General features: G+C 45.4%; 1 protein-coding gene across 1 annotated transcript in view; it reads left to right on the top strand.

The window, feature by feature from the left end:
* The window catches only part of VAPB (VAMP associated protein B and C), a 55,383-nt gene extending 40,048 nt beyond the window's left edge, over positions 1-15,335 (top strand). Inside the window, exons 3-6 of the mRNA XM_082428346.1 lie at positions 20-123; positions 3,689-3,769; positions 5,738-5,914; positions 8,181-15,335. Coding sequence (XP_082284472.1) covers positions 20-123; positions 3,689-3,769; positions 5,738-5,914; positions 8,181-8,339 — 521 coding nt within the window. The 3' untranslated portion in view covers positions 8,340-15,335. The remainder of the gene's footprint in view (positions 1-19; positions 124-3,688; positions 3,770-5,737; positions 5,915-8,180) is intronic.
* Positions 15,336-16,282: the final 947 nt, after the last annotated feature.

The raw sequence follows: 16,282 nt of genomic DNA, 5'->3' as shown, positions 1-16,282 counted from the left end.
GAGATATTTTCTTTCTCAGTGATGCTACAGCCTTTCGATTATGATCCCAGTGAGAAAAGTAAACACAAGTTTATGGTTCAGTCTATGTTTGCTCCGACTGACACTTCTGATATGGAAGCAGTAGTAAGTACTGAATGCTTCTTACTTTTTTCAGTAATTAAAAGAAATGATTAGGTGCAGAATTGTGGGTGCATGCATTTCAAAATGTGTCAAAATTGATTTTAAAGGGGAATGGTGCCTTCAAGGTTTGTGCTTTGACTGCCTTTATGGTTTTTCTAAAACTTTGATTTTAACATTTCATGTAACTTTTTAGAACACTTCTTTTCTGACTTTTGTATCTGGTTTCCTTCAGCAGTTCCTTGTTCTGGTGGATTGTGTCTTGAATGGTCTGAGGATTCTCTCCCTTCAGCCCCCTCCCATCCCCCCACAGAAAAGGACCGTTTTCATTATAGAGAACCTTCCTACCACATCTTCCCCATCCTCCAGAACCCAGAGGGATGGGAGAGAGTTGAATACTAAATATCCTTCAACCCTTTAGGCATTTTTTTTTCATGCTTGGTTCTGGTAAGCATGATTCCGGGTTTTTTGTTGTTGTTGTTGTTGTTGTTTTCCCCAAGATTCCTTCATTTTTTTCCCCCCCTGCTTAAATACATGTTTAACTCCGTCTCTTAATTTTGGTAAAAATAAGATGACTTCATTTTCATAAAATAAATAATTGATATATTACCGTTGGCCCTTCATTTCTGTGGGTTCTGCATCTGTGGATATGGAGGGCCAACGGGCCTAGCATTTTATGTGAGGGTCTTGAGATTTTGGTAGCCATGGAGGCGGGGCCCTGCAATCAATCCCTCGTACTGATTTTTCTAGAAGAAGATTATAATGGTAGTTCTTCCCCAAGGTTTCACTTGAATAAATCAGCAGGCATCCTGGTGCTGTGAGTGTGAATCACAATATACTGATAAACCTTAAAATCCACAGCACCAGTGAGAACAGACTGTCTGGCCCTCACAGTTTGGAAAAGAAGGGCAGGACTGCCTCATCATTTTCACCACTTTGCAGTTTGCCGACTGAAACTAAGAGGCTGAAGTCATCCGAGGAATGCCTGCGAACTTGAGTTAGCTAGGAGTCACACTGTACTGCTGCTTGCCTTTCAAAGTTTTATACTAAGCGCTGTTTCATGCACAGCCTACCTTCATGTCCCCGTGCCACCACACAGCTGCTGCTTTTCATCTTGGAAAAGCATAACTGACCACCTTCATGCATGTTTAACTTCTGGGTAGGAAATGAAGGGTAAGCTAGCTATTTGGGGGTTTCAGAGAGATCAGTGAGAGTAGTCTTCCTTTAAGATTCCTTTGAATAGGAATGACTATTGAGACATTCACTACTTTTATTTCCTGGAACATGATGTGTCACTTCATGTTACTTTGTGTGATCAAGGAAATGTATGGCAAATGCAAAATATTGAATATCCAAGAATATATTCTGTTTGGCTTTTGCTGCATGGCTTGGTGAAAAGAGCATGGGCTTGGGTGCCTTGGGTGTGAAGCTGAGTTCTGCCTTTTACTAACATTGTGGCCTTGGGCGATGTTCATTAACTCTCTTGAGGGTTTGGTCATGTGTAAAATGGGGATGAAAACCTAGTTCACATGGCTGTTGTGGGATTAAATGTGCTGTGTGTGTAGAACACTTGGCATAGTGTCTGGCATCTGGCAGCTGTTTTATCTGGGCACTGTTATAGGCCAGGCACTCTATATACAATAAAGGTGAATTTTACTTCCATGATAACTTTTGTAACAGGTAAAAATTTTTTTATATGAAATGTACATTGTTGGAAATTTTGGAAATATACAAATGAACAAAAATAAAACTAAGTGACCTGTAATTTGTTTATACTAAACCCAACCACTGTTAATGAGAGCCTTGTGCTTTTTCTTTACTTTAAAATATTTTTCTTTATATTTTGATATACAGAAAGTTGAAAAAATAGTAGTGCCTACTCACCTAACCTTTACTAAGATGCACCGTTTAACATTTTGCCACGTTTGCTTCGTTGCTGTCATAAACTTCCTTTTTTGCCGAACTACTTGACTGTAAGACACAGACTTCATGACACTTCACCACCTAACTGCTTCAGGCAAGGACAGTCTCTTACATAGCCACAGTCCTGTTATCACAGATAAGAAGCTTAACGTTAATTCAGTAATGTTTAATCGAGAAACCCATACCCATGTTCACCATTTTCCAGTTGCTCCAAAAACGGCCTTTAGTTTTTCTTCTGCTAGAGCACCCTCAGCCTTTTTACAGTCCAGGCCAGTTGACGTGTAGAATATCCCACATTCTGGGTTTGTCCAGTTATTTCCTCATGATTAAATTCAGGTTAAATGGTTTTGTTTCTCTTTTTTTTGGCAAGAATATTCCCTCGGTGGTGTCATGTATGCTGCATCATATCAGAAGGCATTTAATGCTGTGTTGTCCCTCTTTCGGTGACACTAAGTTTGATTACTTGGTTAAGATGGTGAATGCCAACTCTCCCCAGTGTCAAAGCACATTTTCCCCTTGTGGTTAATAGGTAATCTGTGATACTCAGAGGAATCAGATACTGGGAGACCACATGAACATCCTGCTTGCCGGCAAGCAGTCTTTCACGTGGTGATTTTTGGCGCCCAGAGATGATCCTTGCCCGATGTTCTTTTGACACACGCACACAGGCACACAGTACACCGTGTGTCTGTGTGTGTGTGTGCGCGCACGTGTGCGCGTGCAGAGGAACAGACTTAAAATATTGCTTGTAGTTTCTTCACTTAATATCCTGCGAATTTTCCCCATGTAATTAAACCCTTCTCAGTATCCCTTGAATGGCATGCTATTCCATTGACTGTACCTGCCATGGTTTATTTGGTGGTTCCCTATTGTTCGACATAAAGACTCTTTCCCATTTTTGGCTCTTGGTACTGTGTTGCTCTCGCTGCCTCCTGCATGGTTCTGGGGTGAGGGTGGGGGAGTTCGTTCCTTTTTCTGTATTGCAGCCTTCCTGCCCTGCTGGTCTATAATTATCAGAACACCTGGAATTCCTGTCCTCCCCTGCCAAGGGGAGGAGGAGTAAGCCGGAAGTGCCTCATCCCAGAACATGGATTTAGTCAGGAAGATGTTACTACCAGCAGGCTGGGGCAGTGGGGGTCAGCCCAGACAGCGGTGATCACAGAGAGTGGCCTGCCAGTTCTTGTGCCCTGTTGGTAGTTGGCAGTGTTCTAAAACCACTCCCAGATAGCGCGTGCTTACTCTCTCTTAAGAAGGACGTGCCCTGCGAAGTAAGTTGTGTTTTCTTAAGGAGAGCCCAGATGTCCTTAGGCCATCCAGTTGCAGTTTAGAAGATTCCTCTTGGTTCAGAGGTGGTCTTCTCTGTCCCGCGTGCTGTCCGTAGACGGGCGACAGGAGGAGCCCTGGTGGACTTTGAGGAGTCAGGCGGCAGGACGGGGGTTTGTGAAGAGTGATAAGTATTCGGGAGAGCTAGTGTATTTAATCTTGTCATGTTAAAAATACTGAAATCTCAGCAGACTTAAGTTCTTTATTTGATATACATCAGGGCTTTCTCATTAAGAGTATTTTTCTGGAATTGTCAGTTATAGGAAGAAAATTATTCTTCCAGCAGCTTTATAATATCCTGATTATTAAATTTAAATTGTTTTAGTGGAAGGAGGCAAAACCGGAAGACCTTATGGATTCAAAACTTAGATGTGTGTTTGAATTGCCAGCAGAAAATGATAAACCAGTAAGTATGTTTATAGTTAACAGTAATTGAATGTTGCAAGCTGATGCTTATTTGCATACCATCTCCCGCAAAACCAAGATTTAAGTTGGCAAATTATTTTCCTTCTTCTGATGTATGAAGAAAAAAATAAGCTGAAGTTAACAAATAAGTGGGCCTTCATGAAATCTGCCTTTGAGAGACTTGCAGAAAGACAGCTAATTGAAACATTTTTTCCCTTTGAAAAGTGCAACCTGTTGGCTGTTGAAATGTCATAAATTCCAAAGAGCTTCTTTGACTTGGCAAAGTTACAGGTTGCTATTTAACAGTGGGTAAGACCAAAACGGAATAATTTGCCGTTTATCAGGGTGCTTGGTGGGCAGGTGGTGGTGAGCTCTGAGGTTCTGTTGTTTCACAAAGTGCCGCCTGTAGGCTTCCCTGTCTACACTTTCCCTCAGCACCACCTCTCTACCCCTTGAACCCCACCCACCTCTTCAGTCAAAATATGCTTTTAGATTAGGATTTCTCAACCTCAGCACTGTTAACACTTGGGCGGGATAATTCTTTGCCGTGGGGGCAGTCCTGTGCCTTGTAGGATGTGTAGCGGTATCCTTGACCTCTGCCCACTCGATACCAGTAGCACCCCCTTGTTGTGACAACCAAAAATGTCTCCGGATATTGCCAAATGTGCCCTTGCTGGGGCAAAATCATCCCCTGTTGAGAATCACCCCCTTTGCTTTCCGAGCTGGTGAGGGCAAGGAGCGACTTCCTCCAAGCTGTCAGCTCACTTTTCTCTGTGTGAAACCCAAGGGATAAGCCTGTTGTGGCCCTGGCTTGTGACCAGTTGGAGAGAGAAGACTGTATCTGTAATGCTAACATGGACCTCCCTTCAACCTAGTCAAAAAACTTATAATAAATTGTATTAAAAACACAGTTTAAAACACATGCAGAACATTCAACCACCCTGGCTGTTAACAGCTGGAGGTGGGAAATAGAAATGCTCACCTTCTCAACATTATCCATAGCCATCTCCAGGAATGCTGGTGCTTTGTGTCAAAACCACGTAGCATTTTCTTTCTGCTCAATAATTGACCACTATCACTATCCTGTTGGTTTGAATGGCACTGGTCTTTTTTTCTTTTTTTCCTTCCCCCTTCCCATTACGCGTTCTGTCCTGGGAAGGTCAGTTGTGGACGCTGTGAGATCTCTATTCTGGCCCTAGCTCTGTGCTAGGTGATTAGCTCTGTATGTTGGGGCCTTGCCTTTCAGGGCCTCGCTCTTCTCCCTTGGGAGACGAAGGGTAGAGCTCCTAGTTTTCAGTTTGCTGCATGGAACCCCCAGGGCAACGATCCCCAGTTATTTTATTTTCCTGACACACCTGAGTGCTTCCGTGCCCTCCCCCCACTTACTGATTCATCCCCAGCCGGTCTCCAGAGTGTGTCACAGCACAGTCTTGGCCGAGGAAGTGGAGGAATGTGGTGCTTCCCCAGACTGAAATATTGTAGACACTGAGCTTACTGCACCTTCATTCCATCTTCAAAGTTTTCTAAGTTCATGAAATAAATCGCCCTCTGTGTTACGTCCCCTCTGGCCTTCTTCCACCCCCGCTCAGCCAGTCCTGGGGGTGTTCAGATCTTCGTGGTGACAGTCATTTGTGGCTGATAATTCCTGAGCTTGCACAGTTACAGTATGCTAATTTTTGCATGGCAGGAATTTGATAGTGCAGTATGCACGGCCCCTTCTCTCTTTCTTTGAAGTGTTAGTGTCAGCTGAACTTCATTATTTGCCCTTATCCATAATTTCTGGAGCGCAGTTGCTTTAGATTATTAAGATACTAGATAAAGTGATCCATTTTAAAAGTAAATGTCACATTTTACAGTGTGGATGAAACGCTACCACGTGTGGTGTTTGCTGAGAACTACTTTACTTTGCATAAAAAAGTCCTTTATTACATAGTTGGTGACACTTGGGCTTTCATTTATTTCTGAACAGCATGATGTAGAAATAAATAAAATTATATCCACAACTGCATCAAAGACAGAAACACCAACAGTGTCTAAAGCTCTGAGTTCTTCTTTGGATGACACTGAAGTTAAGAAGGTGATGGAAGAATGTAAGCGGCTGCAGAGTGAAGTTCAGAGGCTGCGGGAAGAGAACAAGCAGTTCAAGGTAACAGCGTTTTATTTCTGATCATCTACAGGGAACAGGGGCTTTTTCACTGGGATCTTGGGTGGGGAAGTTGATGGACCCCTGAATTTGTAGAGCTGTTTTATATTTGCACAATATAAACTCTTGTCACCTCGTAAAAAAAACAACAAACAAACAATCCATTAGTGTAAACTGAAATTCAGTTCTGAGACTAAAAATAAAACACCAGTGGTTATCTTGAATTCACATGTTCAAACCCCACTCCATCCCCACTGGATGGGAATCTTTTTTAAGTGGGTAAATACTGACCTGTACTGTGTTTTAACACAGGCATAATTCTGATTCATGAGGATCCTAAATAGGTCTAGGCAGTAGGGTCTCATCCTGCTGTTAACGCGGTGAGGAGACTGGAGGTGGGAAGCTGTCGCCGTACATGGGTGGAAATTGCCGGGAACCAGAGTCTCCAGCTTGTGGCCATTGACCCGGCGGTTGGCATTGGCATTGGAGGGAGGCAGGTGCACTTCTCTTGGCCTTGGAGGCCTGTGGTGTTGTGGAAACGACCAGCCAAACTTGGACTCGCTGTGAATCTTTGTTAGTCATGGTGGCTCCCAGGCCTCTGTTCATAAAACCCCTTTAAGGCCCCTTCCAGTGTTAAAAGTATGTCTGTTTCATACACAGTCTTAAAGAGAGCATTTCTGAACGTCTGATCATAGGGTCTTTTGTTGCAGCTTAAATCTCGAGGCCGATCTGTTCTCTTCATCGTGATCATGTCCCCCAACCACATGATAGGCTTTTTCACTCTTTCACTGCATAGCACCAGGTACACGTCATAAATTCGTGGCAGTTGACTTTTCCTTCTCTTAATTCTGACAAGGTAGTAGATACAGGAGGGCTGACAGAGTTTGGGAAATGGCATCATCTTCTTTCTTTGCAGTAATCTTGATTTGCCTCATTCAGTGACTTCTTTTAGTAAGGAGTAAATTATGAAGCTGACACACTACTTTTTGGCTAAAAATCTAAGATACGCCTAAAGCTTCTCCTTGAATGTATTGCTCTTCAGAAACAGACTTCTGTGCCATTTAAAGTGATAAATAGGTAGAAATAGCTTGTATATAAACCCAATAAAATAAATGCTGTATTGCTGTGCCCATTTTTTTTTGAAGTTAATCGAATAGCACCAGTCATTTATCACCGTGCAGTCATAGTGGCCACGCCCCATGAGCAGAGTGTCTTTAAAATATTATCAGACCAATCTTGACATTAGAAGATTCTTTATCTTGCCAAACGCTGATTTCTTGTTTTGTGTTGTTTCATCCTTCCGTTTGGCCAGCACATTTCCTGAGGCCCTACCGCGTACCCCGCTCTGTGGCTACAGACACGGGCAGTCCCTGCCCTTAAGATAAGCTTCCTGTTAACCAGGGTAGCCGGGGAGGCCCCGACACGAGTACTGATAACCAGTGTGATGAGTGGTGCCACCGAGATGGCCATGAGTGTCACGGAAAGTCTGCTCGATGGGTGGGATGCCTGTTGTCTTCAAGACCTGCTAGGCACTTGGTGAATGTGAACGAACTGAAGGAGAAGAAGAGAAAGTGCAGCTGCTGTGTGGGCGTCAGGGGTGAGTCGAGGGGTGACTAGCCGGAGTAGGAAAGCCTTGGTGTGCACCCCGTTTGGGGACGTGGAGAAAGAAAAAGTTTCTGTTCTTACAGGTCTGTGTGTGCGGGGGAAAATGGCCACGTTATCTTCATGTGTATGAGAAAGAGCGTCACTTCTTTGGTGGGAATTCCATGCGTTAAGTAGAAAATATTTGAGATGCATGTATCAAGCTCAGTTACATCTTGATATTACACACATCACAGTTTTGATTAGCAGTCTACCTGTAACTCATCAGATTTCAGCTATATACAGAGCTCTATCTTCGAAAGCTTCCAGGTCCCCCACTTGGTCGTTTCTTGTGATTCTTTTCTCTTAAGAGTTTTTTTCTGTAAATCATGGGGAACCAGGGAGTCCCCTGCTTAGATGTGTGGTATAAAAAGGTACCCAGCAGCATTGTGTAGGATGGATGGGAGAAAAGAGGGGCTCCTGGCAGTATTTTCCTGGTGGCCTCAAGCCAGTCTCTTCTTCTCTGTAGGCTTGTTTCTCCATTTGCAAAATGAGGAGGTTGGACCTTATCACGTGATCGAGTCTGGGCATCACCGCCCCCCCATCCCCCCCGCATCCCCCAAGCTGTACAGTTGACTGCTGCTCTGGTGCCTTGGACTGTCTTTGAAACGTGTGTTTGCTCCCGTAGGAAGAAGATGGACTTCGGATGAGAAAGGCAGCTCAGAGCAACAGCCCCGTTCCTGCGTTAGCCGCGGCTGGGAAGGAGGAGGGCCTCAGCACCCGGCTACTCGCGCTGGTGGTTTTGTTCTTTATCGTTGGTGTAATCATAGGGAAGATCGCCTTGTAGAGGCAGCAGGCAAAGGATGGTAAATTGGATTGATGGCTCCGCCATATCATGGGATTTAAATGTATCATAACCGTGTGTAAAAAGAAGTTAATGTATGATGACATCTCACAGGTCTTGCCTTTAAATTACCCCTCCCTGCGCGTGTGTGCTGCCGCACGCGTGCACATACACACATAGAACATAAAATAACAATCTTTTAGAAAGTTTAACACGTATAGTAAATGATTGGGGGAAAAGAATGATCCTTATTAATGACAAGGGAAACCGTGATTAAACGAGACTGGCATGTTGTACATGTCATTTTAAACACTTGTAGCCTTGGTCCACGTTGCCGATCACCTCTCTTCCAACACGACACTCTTCCTTGCCTGTTGGTGCTGGCCCCCGGGGAGCTGAAGCCCAGCGTGGTGGGGAGTGCGTCCCCCCCAAGGCGTCCTCCCCGCGCGGCTCACTCCCTCCGGGCTGCTCCTGCACGTCCGCCCCGGCCGTCAGTTCCCTGGGACTGACAGACAGAGTCTGAGGCCGAGAAGAACGGCGCTGTGGCAGCATCGGCTTTGCTCGTCACGAGTGGGAGGTGTATGTTGCCTGAGTGACCCAACACTCTGGAAATAAAAGTCAGTGAAGGCTTTGTTCTCTTAAAGGGACCAAGCTAGATAACCATTGGTTCATGTCGTGAGATTGAATTGTTATTCAGAGATGTTTAATGCATATTTAACTTATTTAATGTATTTCATCTCATGTTTTCTTGTCACAAGATTATAATTAACTCTGTGGCCTAAAATCACCTGTGCTACCTAACACTGCTGGGTGAAGCTGGCATTGCTGCTGGAGGTTCTGGGCTGTACACACATATGGAGGTGCGGCTCATTGGAATGTTGGAGAACAGCTGCCAGGAAGTGGTTTTCTGTGCAAATAAATAACAGCTCTCATAGGGAGGGACGTGCTTCGTAGTGGCAGTCAACTCTAGGTTATGCTTTCTGTGGGGAAGGGTAGCCGGTCTCTGTGCTGTTCTTCCTTCTCTGCTCCCCAGCCACCACTCACGCTTCCGCACACGTGCCCCAGTGTGGCCCCGACCTTCCCCGTGTGGCCTTAGCTGGGGACCAGGGCAGGTGAGTCAGGCGGCGGAGGGGTGAGGAGACAGGGAACTGGCTCGGGGGGGTTGGGAGGGGGTGGGAGAGAAACGTCAGATAATCCATCAAGTAGTGATTGAGAGTTTGTGAATTAATTTTATGCCATAAAAGACCAATCCAATTCTGTTTGACTATGTAGCATCTTAAAAAGAAAAAAAAATTAAAATAAAGCCCCCAAATTAAGAGTTCTTTTGTCATTTTGTCACTTTTGCTAAATGGTGGGGGGAGGGAGACGTTATTTTTATCATTATTATTTTGTCATTGGAAGGTTGATTTAAAAATGAACCCTATCGATGAGAAATAACATGTTTACTGTACATCCTCAGAAATCGCGGTGAATGTTGAACAGACCTAGTTCTCGACCACACACCCATGGCGTGAAGCTATGGAAGGCCGGCTGCCCGGTTATAAATTAGTCTCCAGCCTCTGTTCCGTGTGGACCCAGATACTTAGGAAAGGGAGTTGAGAAGACTGAGCTGGGAAGCATGTGCTTTCTGCTGTTTTCTCTAAGTGGAGTAAAATCTGAGTGTAGGAGTTGCAACAAATTACTCTTTATGTGGCTTCTAATACCTCATGATCTTGAAAGGAGAGTGATTGGGGGGGGGCCTCAAATATTGCCTGGGGGTGCAGTACAGTCCCATTCCTCTAGAGCAGGAGTTGGTAAACATTTTCTTAAAGGATGTTGCTGTGTGTGCCATTAAAACTTTATTCACAAGAACAGCTGCTGGGATTTGGCCCGTGAGACTGGAGTTTGCTGGCGCCTGTAGTCGAGTGACTAAGTTCTCAAAAAGAGTACCTGGGACACTTGTGTTTTAGGTCTTTGGAAGTGACTTAGTGTTTCGTGTATACCTAGAAGGAATTCAGCTCCTCCGAGGATGGTGGCATTTTGTATGTAGCTAAAAATCAAAATCTAAAATCCAAAGTTGTCTCTTAAAACTAATCATCCTGTGAAACCTCTTTCTGTTTTAGGGGCTAGGACTTGGTGAGCACCTGTTGAACTTTTTGACTGAGTGGAAGAAGGGAACATCTCCCCCCTGCCCCAGGGAGAGGAGGAGGGTGGTGATGGGAAGACCGGACACCATGCCAGTGACCCTGGTCAGTGAAGAGTGTGCCAAAAGAGGAGAATGTGTGTGGAGCAGGGGCCGCTCTGGTTCAGGGACCATTTTAAGAGCCATAAACACTCAAGATCTCGAACCTGGAGAAGCATGCACATTTTTTTTTAAATTTTATTTATTTTATTTATTTATTTTTGAATGTTTTGGGTCTTCGTTGCTGCGCGCGGGCTTTTTTTAGTTGCGGCGAGCGGGGGCTACTCTTCGTTGCGGTGCGTGTGCTGCTTCTCATCGCGGTGGCTTCTCTGGTTGCAGAGCACGGGCTCTAGGCGCGTGGGCTTCAGTAGTTAATGGCCCGTGGGCTCAGTAGTTGTGGCGCAGGGGTTTAGTTGCTCCGCGGCATGTGGGATCTTCCCGGACCAGGGCTCGAACCCGTGTCCCCTGCATTGGCAGGCGGATTCTTAACCACTGCGCCACCAGGGAAGTCCCAAGCATGCACATTTTGGGTGTCTTTTCTGGAAAATTAGAGTAAGGCAGGTAGATGGATGTGCGGTCCTGCCCCGTGGTCTGTTCTGTCCTGAGAGGGTGAGAGTCAAGTCACTGGAATAAACCGGCTTAGAGCGAGCCAGGCTGAAGCTGGTTAGGGTGCTGGCCGGGAAGGGGGCCTGGGCGGGCACAGTCAGGCTGCCCCGGTGCCTGCTGCCCTGGTGACTGGCTCACGGCACCTCGGAGAATGGTGCCCTTGTTTTAGAAATACCCGCCACCGGGCTCGCAGATACGGGAGAGATGCAAGCAGTAACAGAGTCCTGTAAATTTTTATTGATTGAATTTAAAAATTGATAATTTAAGCTCCCTCGGCAGCTTACAAAATACCTGAAAGACCAGCAGACTATGTTATTTGTCGGTATGAGGACCCGGCTTTAATTTTTTTCCTCCTCCTAGTTTGCATGTTTTCCTTCTCTAGTCTTCTAAACTGCTGGCTGGCACCAGGGCTAATAAATACTGATAAAATCAAAATTGATTTTTACCAGTGGACAGTTTATGCCTAGAGAGACGGCTTATACCTGCATAACACAGAAGGGGGAAAAATGAAGACCCTCCAGTGATCCGTGAAAACCTAAAAGCTTTCAAACAAATCCCAGGAACAGAATTGCTATCGGAAGATATCAGCACTGGACTTGCAGGCTGTGTTGAGTCAGATATAACTGAATGAGGTGATAGCTCTGAGCTAAATAGCCGTTCAAATTAATTTGAGAACAAGCTGTGTGTGTGTGTATATATATAGCATATGTACCATATGTAAGTAGCTTAACATTTTTCAAATGGTGCCTATATTTTTTGCACACAAAAATCTTTATATTTGCAAACTCAGAATCCATGCCAAAATAGAATGCCTTTTGTCATTTTCAGTTCCTTCTCCAAAGAACTGGCCCAATTACAAGTTTCTAGTTGTGGGTTGTTTGTGAAATTCTTGATTAAAAGAAAAAAAAAAAAAAAAAAAAGAGCGAGGTGGGACTTGGGCTCGGAAGCCACCTTGAACACTTGAGTGACATTTAACCTCCGAGACCTTGGCGGGTGGAGAGGCCGCTGCTCCCCTGCTGGCGATGGCAGTTCACTGACTCGCGTCTTGCTGGGGCCCTGGGGCGGGAGCGGCCTCTTCCTGTTGAGACGGTCGGGCTAGAGGAGGAGGAGCTTTAAATAATACATGGGATTATCTGAGTTCCCACTCTTGAGGAGGCCTGGCTCCGTGAAGCTTGGGCCGAGGTTGCTGCTGCCGAGAGATGAGCGGGAATGGGGTTGTATTTAGAAGGTCCCCTGCGCGGTAGACGGAGGACTCCAGCTCAGGACACGTGGATCCGATGAGACCCGAAAGGGCAGCCAGGGACCACGTGTGCCCCACGAGAAGCGGGGTCCCTCAGGGTTCCTGGCCCGATTGGGTTCGGAGAAAACTTACTAGTCTTTTTAAAAGCCTTCCTCAGCCAGAGCTGCTTTGACAGTAACCTCTCAGAGAAAGTCGCTGTTGTTAGGACGCCCTCCCACCCCATGCAGAGCGTCCGATAGGTTCACTCACTGACTTAATGCTCACGACGACTGTGATGGGGGTGGGGGCATGAGGGCTCTGGTTTTGCACATGAGGAAATGAAGCCTCCAGGAGGTTAAACTGGGCAGCTTTTTAGAACCTCTCATTTGGAATGAAGTCAGTCTCTGGGAAGCCTGCTGCGAGGGCCTAAATCGCCAAGACGCTGTTTCAACCGCAAAAACCACTCAGAGGAGCAGCGAGAAAGGCCTCGGTGAATTAACGGGGGCTGATCTCAGCAGCGCTGACCTTCGTACACCTTTCAGGTGTTTGCCTTCATCCCTTCTGCGGTTATTTTAAAGATAAAGTAGACAGAATCAGGACTCTCCTTCAGATGCTTTTTATTTTGCATTTTGAAACTGAACACACTTCAGACAGTGAAGCAATGTGTGTTTTCCATTTTCTCACTGCCTGAAGATCTCTGCATGGTGCTCCTGGGCAATGAATTTGGGAGCTTGAGAAAGAAAATTACTAGCTTGTCTCAGCGAGGTGATGATGAGAAGGCTTTCTAGGGAGGCTTTACAAAACTTGTATATTAAATGGGAAGCGAAGGCAGTTCATTAAAATTGGTATCACAGAAGTGGCCTGCTGAGGTTTACAGCAGCTGAGCCGCTGGTCTCAGACCTCTCCCCGAGTTAGCGCTGTGCTTCTCCGGGAAATCGCCGGAGGGAGCCAGTAATAGCGGACCCCGGTGAGGAGCCATCAGCGGACAGGCAGGCTGGGCATGCTGTGAAAATGGATCTCCAGCGAGGTTCACGGCCCCTTTTCCTCCCGCGCCCGAATCTCACCAGCCGCGTACCTAGCACACGAGGCTTGGCCTCCAGGAACAGGAGTTGGGGTGCACAAGGCCCTACACCCCCGTGCCGACGGACACGGACCCCACCCACTCTGTTAGCTACGGCCCCGCCACTGAAAAGCGAGGTGTCCTTTTTATTGTCATTACAGAGGTATTCTGAAAAATTTAGAAGGCATGAGCACACACAAACAGTTGTGTGTAAGAGTTAAAAGTGAAACCAGTAGAGGTGGATGAGAGGTTGTCTCAATATAATTACTTCAGGTTTTCTTCTTAGTGGAAATAATTCATTAGAAAATGTCTGCATCCGATCAGTAGGAAAGGAAGAAAGAACTAGCAACAAAAACATAGCTGTTATCTAACATGCCATATACATTTGCAATTACGATACCTTGGAATGTTGCCACAATATGGATCGCTTTGATTAAAAGATGTCAGTTGAATAAAACAGTACCGTGGGGTAATAGTTTTCTGCTAAGTAAACGCTCATGTTTGTTTTTAAACCAGGAAACGTTGATCCTGTGACAATACCCTATTAGAGTTACTGTCTTACACCGCAGGGTTGATGTGTATTTAACCATCTGGCTCAGGGAGGGTGGGTGCAGGACTGATGCTCGCTCCCTGTCCTGCTCACTTCTGCGTCCTGAGCGGCAGGAGATCCGCCCGGCTCCCTCCGGGAGGTGCAGCTGCCGTCCCGCAGGGTTTCGTTTCGCTGATACCCAGTGCCCAGTCTGGCCGAAACAGAACAGGTTACTTTTTGTTTGTTTGTTTCCTTCAGCAACTGCCAACTAGGGGAGACAAATCAGATATCTTAACCCGATTTCATGAAGGCTTAGTGCTAACAAGAATGCATAGCTTTTTGTGATTTAGGATGATAAATTAGCGTGCATGTTTCTCACATCGACTCGACGGTTTTCCATGGAATACGAAGAGGTCTGGTTCTTTTTATGAACTGGCTGCCTGCATTCCTGTCTGTCTCTTGTATTTTAGAAGTAACTTAAATTCAGCTGTTAACCTTTAGTGCAGCATTCATTTAAAAATACTTTTTTCCCCTTGACAATTTTCTTTGGATTCAAAGGTCAGAGTTTACTGTCTGTCCTACTGAGACCATGTGTACAAGAACTGCTTCTTGCTTTTCACCACTCCCTCATTCAGCAAGCGTTGATCGATTTACCTTCTCTGTGTCTGATCCTGAATGAGATGCTGAGAAATTACTCAGTGGGAAAGATTGTGTTTTTGTGTTTTTCATTCGTAAGCAGCCTCAGTAAGGTGACTCACGCTGCTACATAGAAAAACGCAAAATACATTTGGTTCTCTTTCTTTTGCTAGTGTTTCGTTTTTTTTAAAGACAATTTATAAACTGCTGCCATTTGGAACTTCTTATAGAGACTCAAAATGATCTATTTTTATTTAAATGTTCCCTTCACCTCCTCTCAACTTTTTTGAGTAAAGAAGTAGTTTCAGTCACACGTGCTGTTCTTTCCATGCTTTGTATCTCACTCCCTGTCCTGAAAAAAGATCTCTGTGGCTTGTGATCGGGGATTTTATTCTGACTTCAGTATATGTTAACATTTTGGGAATTGAGTATTTTAAGAGATGTCTTAGAATGCTTTCATTTTCATAATTTTTCTTTTATATACTTTAAGTTGTATGCCCTGTTTTGACATGGAATTCATTTAAAAAGTTGGTGTAGGAAAGGACTCTTTACCATCGTACGTGTTGGTTATCTGATATGTAATAAATTCACGGTTTTATGGCTAATTTTCTGTTTCCCGGAGGGAAGGAGGTGTATTTCTGCAGTGTCCAGCTCGAAGGAGCCGTTCACAGCATGTTCTCACATGTTCCGTGTCAGCCTGACGAAACCTGCCCTGCTGAGGCATGAACTTTTGTACTAGCCATCTCCATATTATGTTCAATAAATTCTGTGCTCTGAATATGTTTAAAGGATGCTTCAGTGTACAATTATTTTGAATGGATGGCCTATGAGCAATTTAGCTGTGCTTTAGAGAAGACAGTACAGCCCTCTCTCACCACTTCTTAGGAACATGAAATTGGTTTAAGTGAACAATCAGATATTTTGTGCCCAAAAACAGACTTATGGGATGACTTAGGTCAAGCTTCTCATTTTACTGATGAGGAAACTTTTGCCCAGAGAGCTTCAGCATGGGGGCCACGCCTGCATCCCCGTGTTTTCCTGTTGAGGGAGGCGTTTGTCATGGATTTACTGATTGCTCACTGGAGTTAAGTTGCCTCCAAGCCTGCAAGGTGGGGTGGTGCTGGTCTTTAAGCCGTGGCTGATAGGCTCCATCTTCTGTTGTTATCTTGTTAAAACATTACTGAAAACATTTTAACCTCTTTGGGGAAAGTTACACATGTAAACAGTAAGACTTCATACAAGACCAAAGGATAGACAGCTCCAAGTCAGTGCCCCCCAGGCCCAAGCCCGCTCCCCTCTCCAGGGGCTCCTGTGCCCCATTCTTGTTGGACTTTCTCCAGAGAGCCTCTCCCTGTGTGCCTGTGTACACAGAGCCCTCGTGTTTTCTTGCACACAAGCGGCAGCACACACGCCCTGCCCCATCCTGAGTGCTGCTTGTGGACTTTGTGATGCATCTTGGAGATCATTTCATGGCCACATGTTACACATCTGAATGGTTCTGTAGTTCTCCTCTGGGTGATGTGCCCATCATTTCCTTAACCAGCCCTCTATGAGGTGCACTTAAGTCACTTCTAGTCTCGCTGCTGCAAACACAGCTACAGCAGACTCCCCTGTAAATGAGACAGTTCCTGGAAGAGAAACAGGAAAGGGCGCCTGCACGTAAAATTGGTCATGTGACTCCACCTCGTCTTCCAGAGGACGTGGCAGCACGTGGTCCCAGCACCGCCTCCTTCCC

The sequence above is a fragment of the Balaenoptera physalus genome, assembly GCF_965194825.1.
Source record: "Balaenoptera physalus genome assembly, chromosome: 16".
Classification (NCBI taxonomy): Eukaryota; Metazoa; Chordata; class Mammalia; order Artiodactyla; family Balaenopteridae; genus Balaenoptera; species Balaenoptera physalus.
Note: the sequence above shows the minus strand (reverse complement) of the source record. Positions and strands in the feature narration are given on the sequence as shown.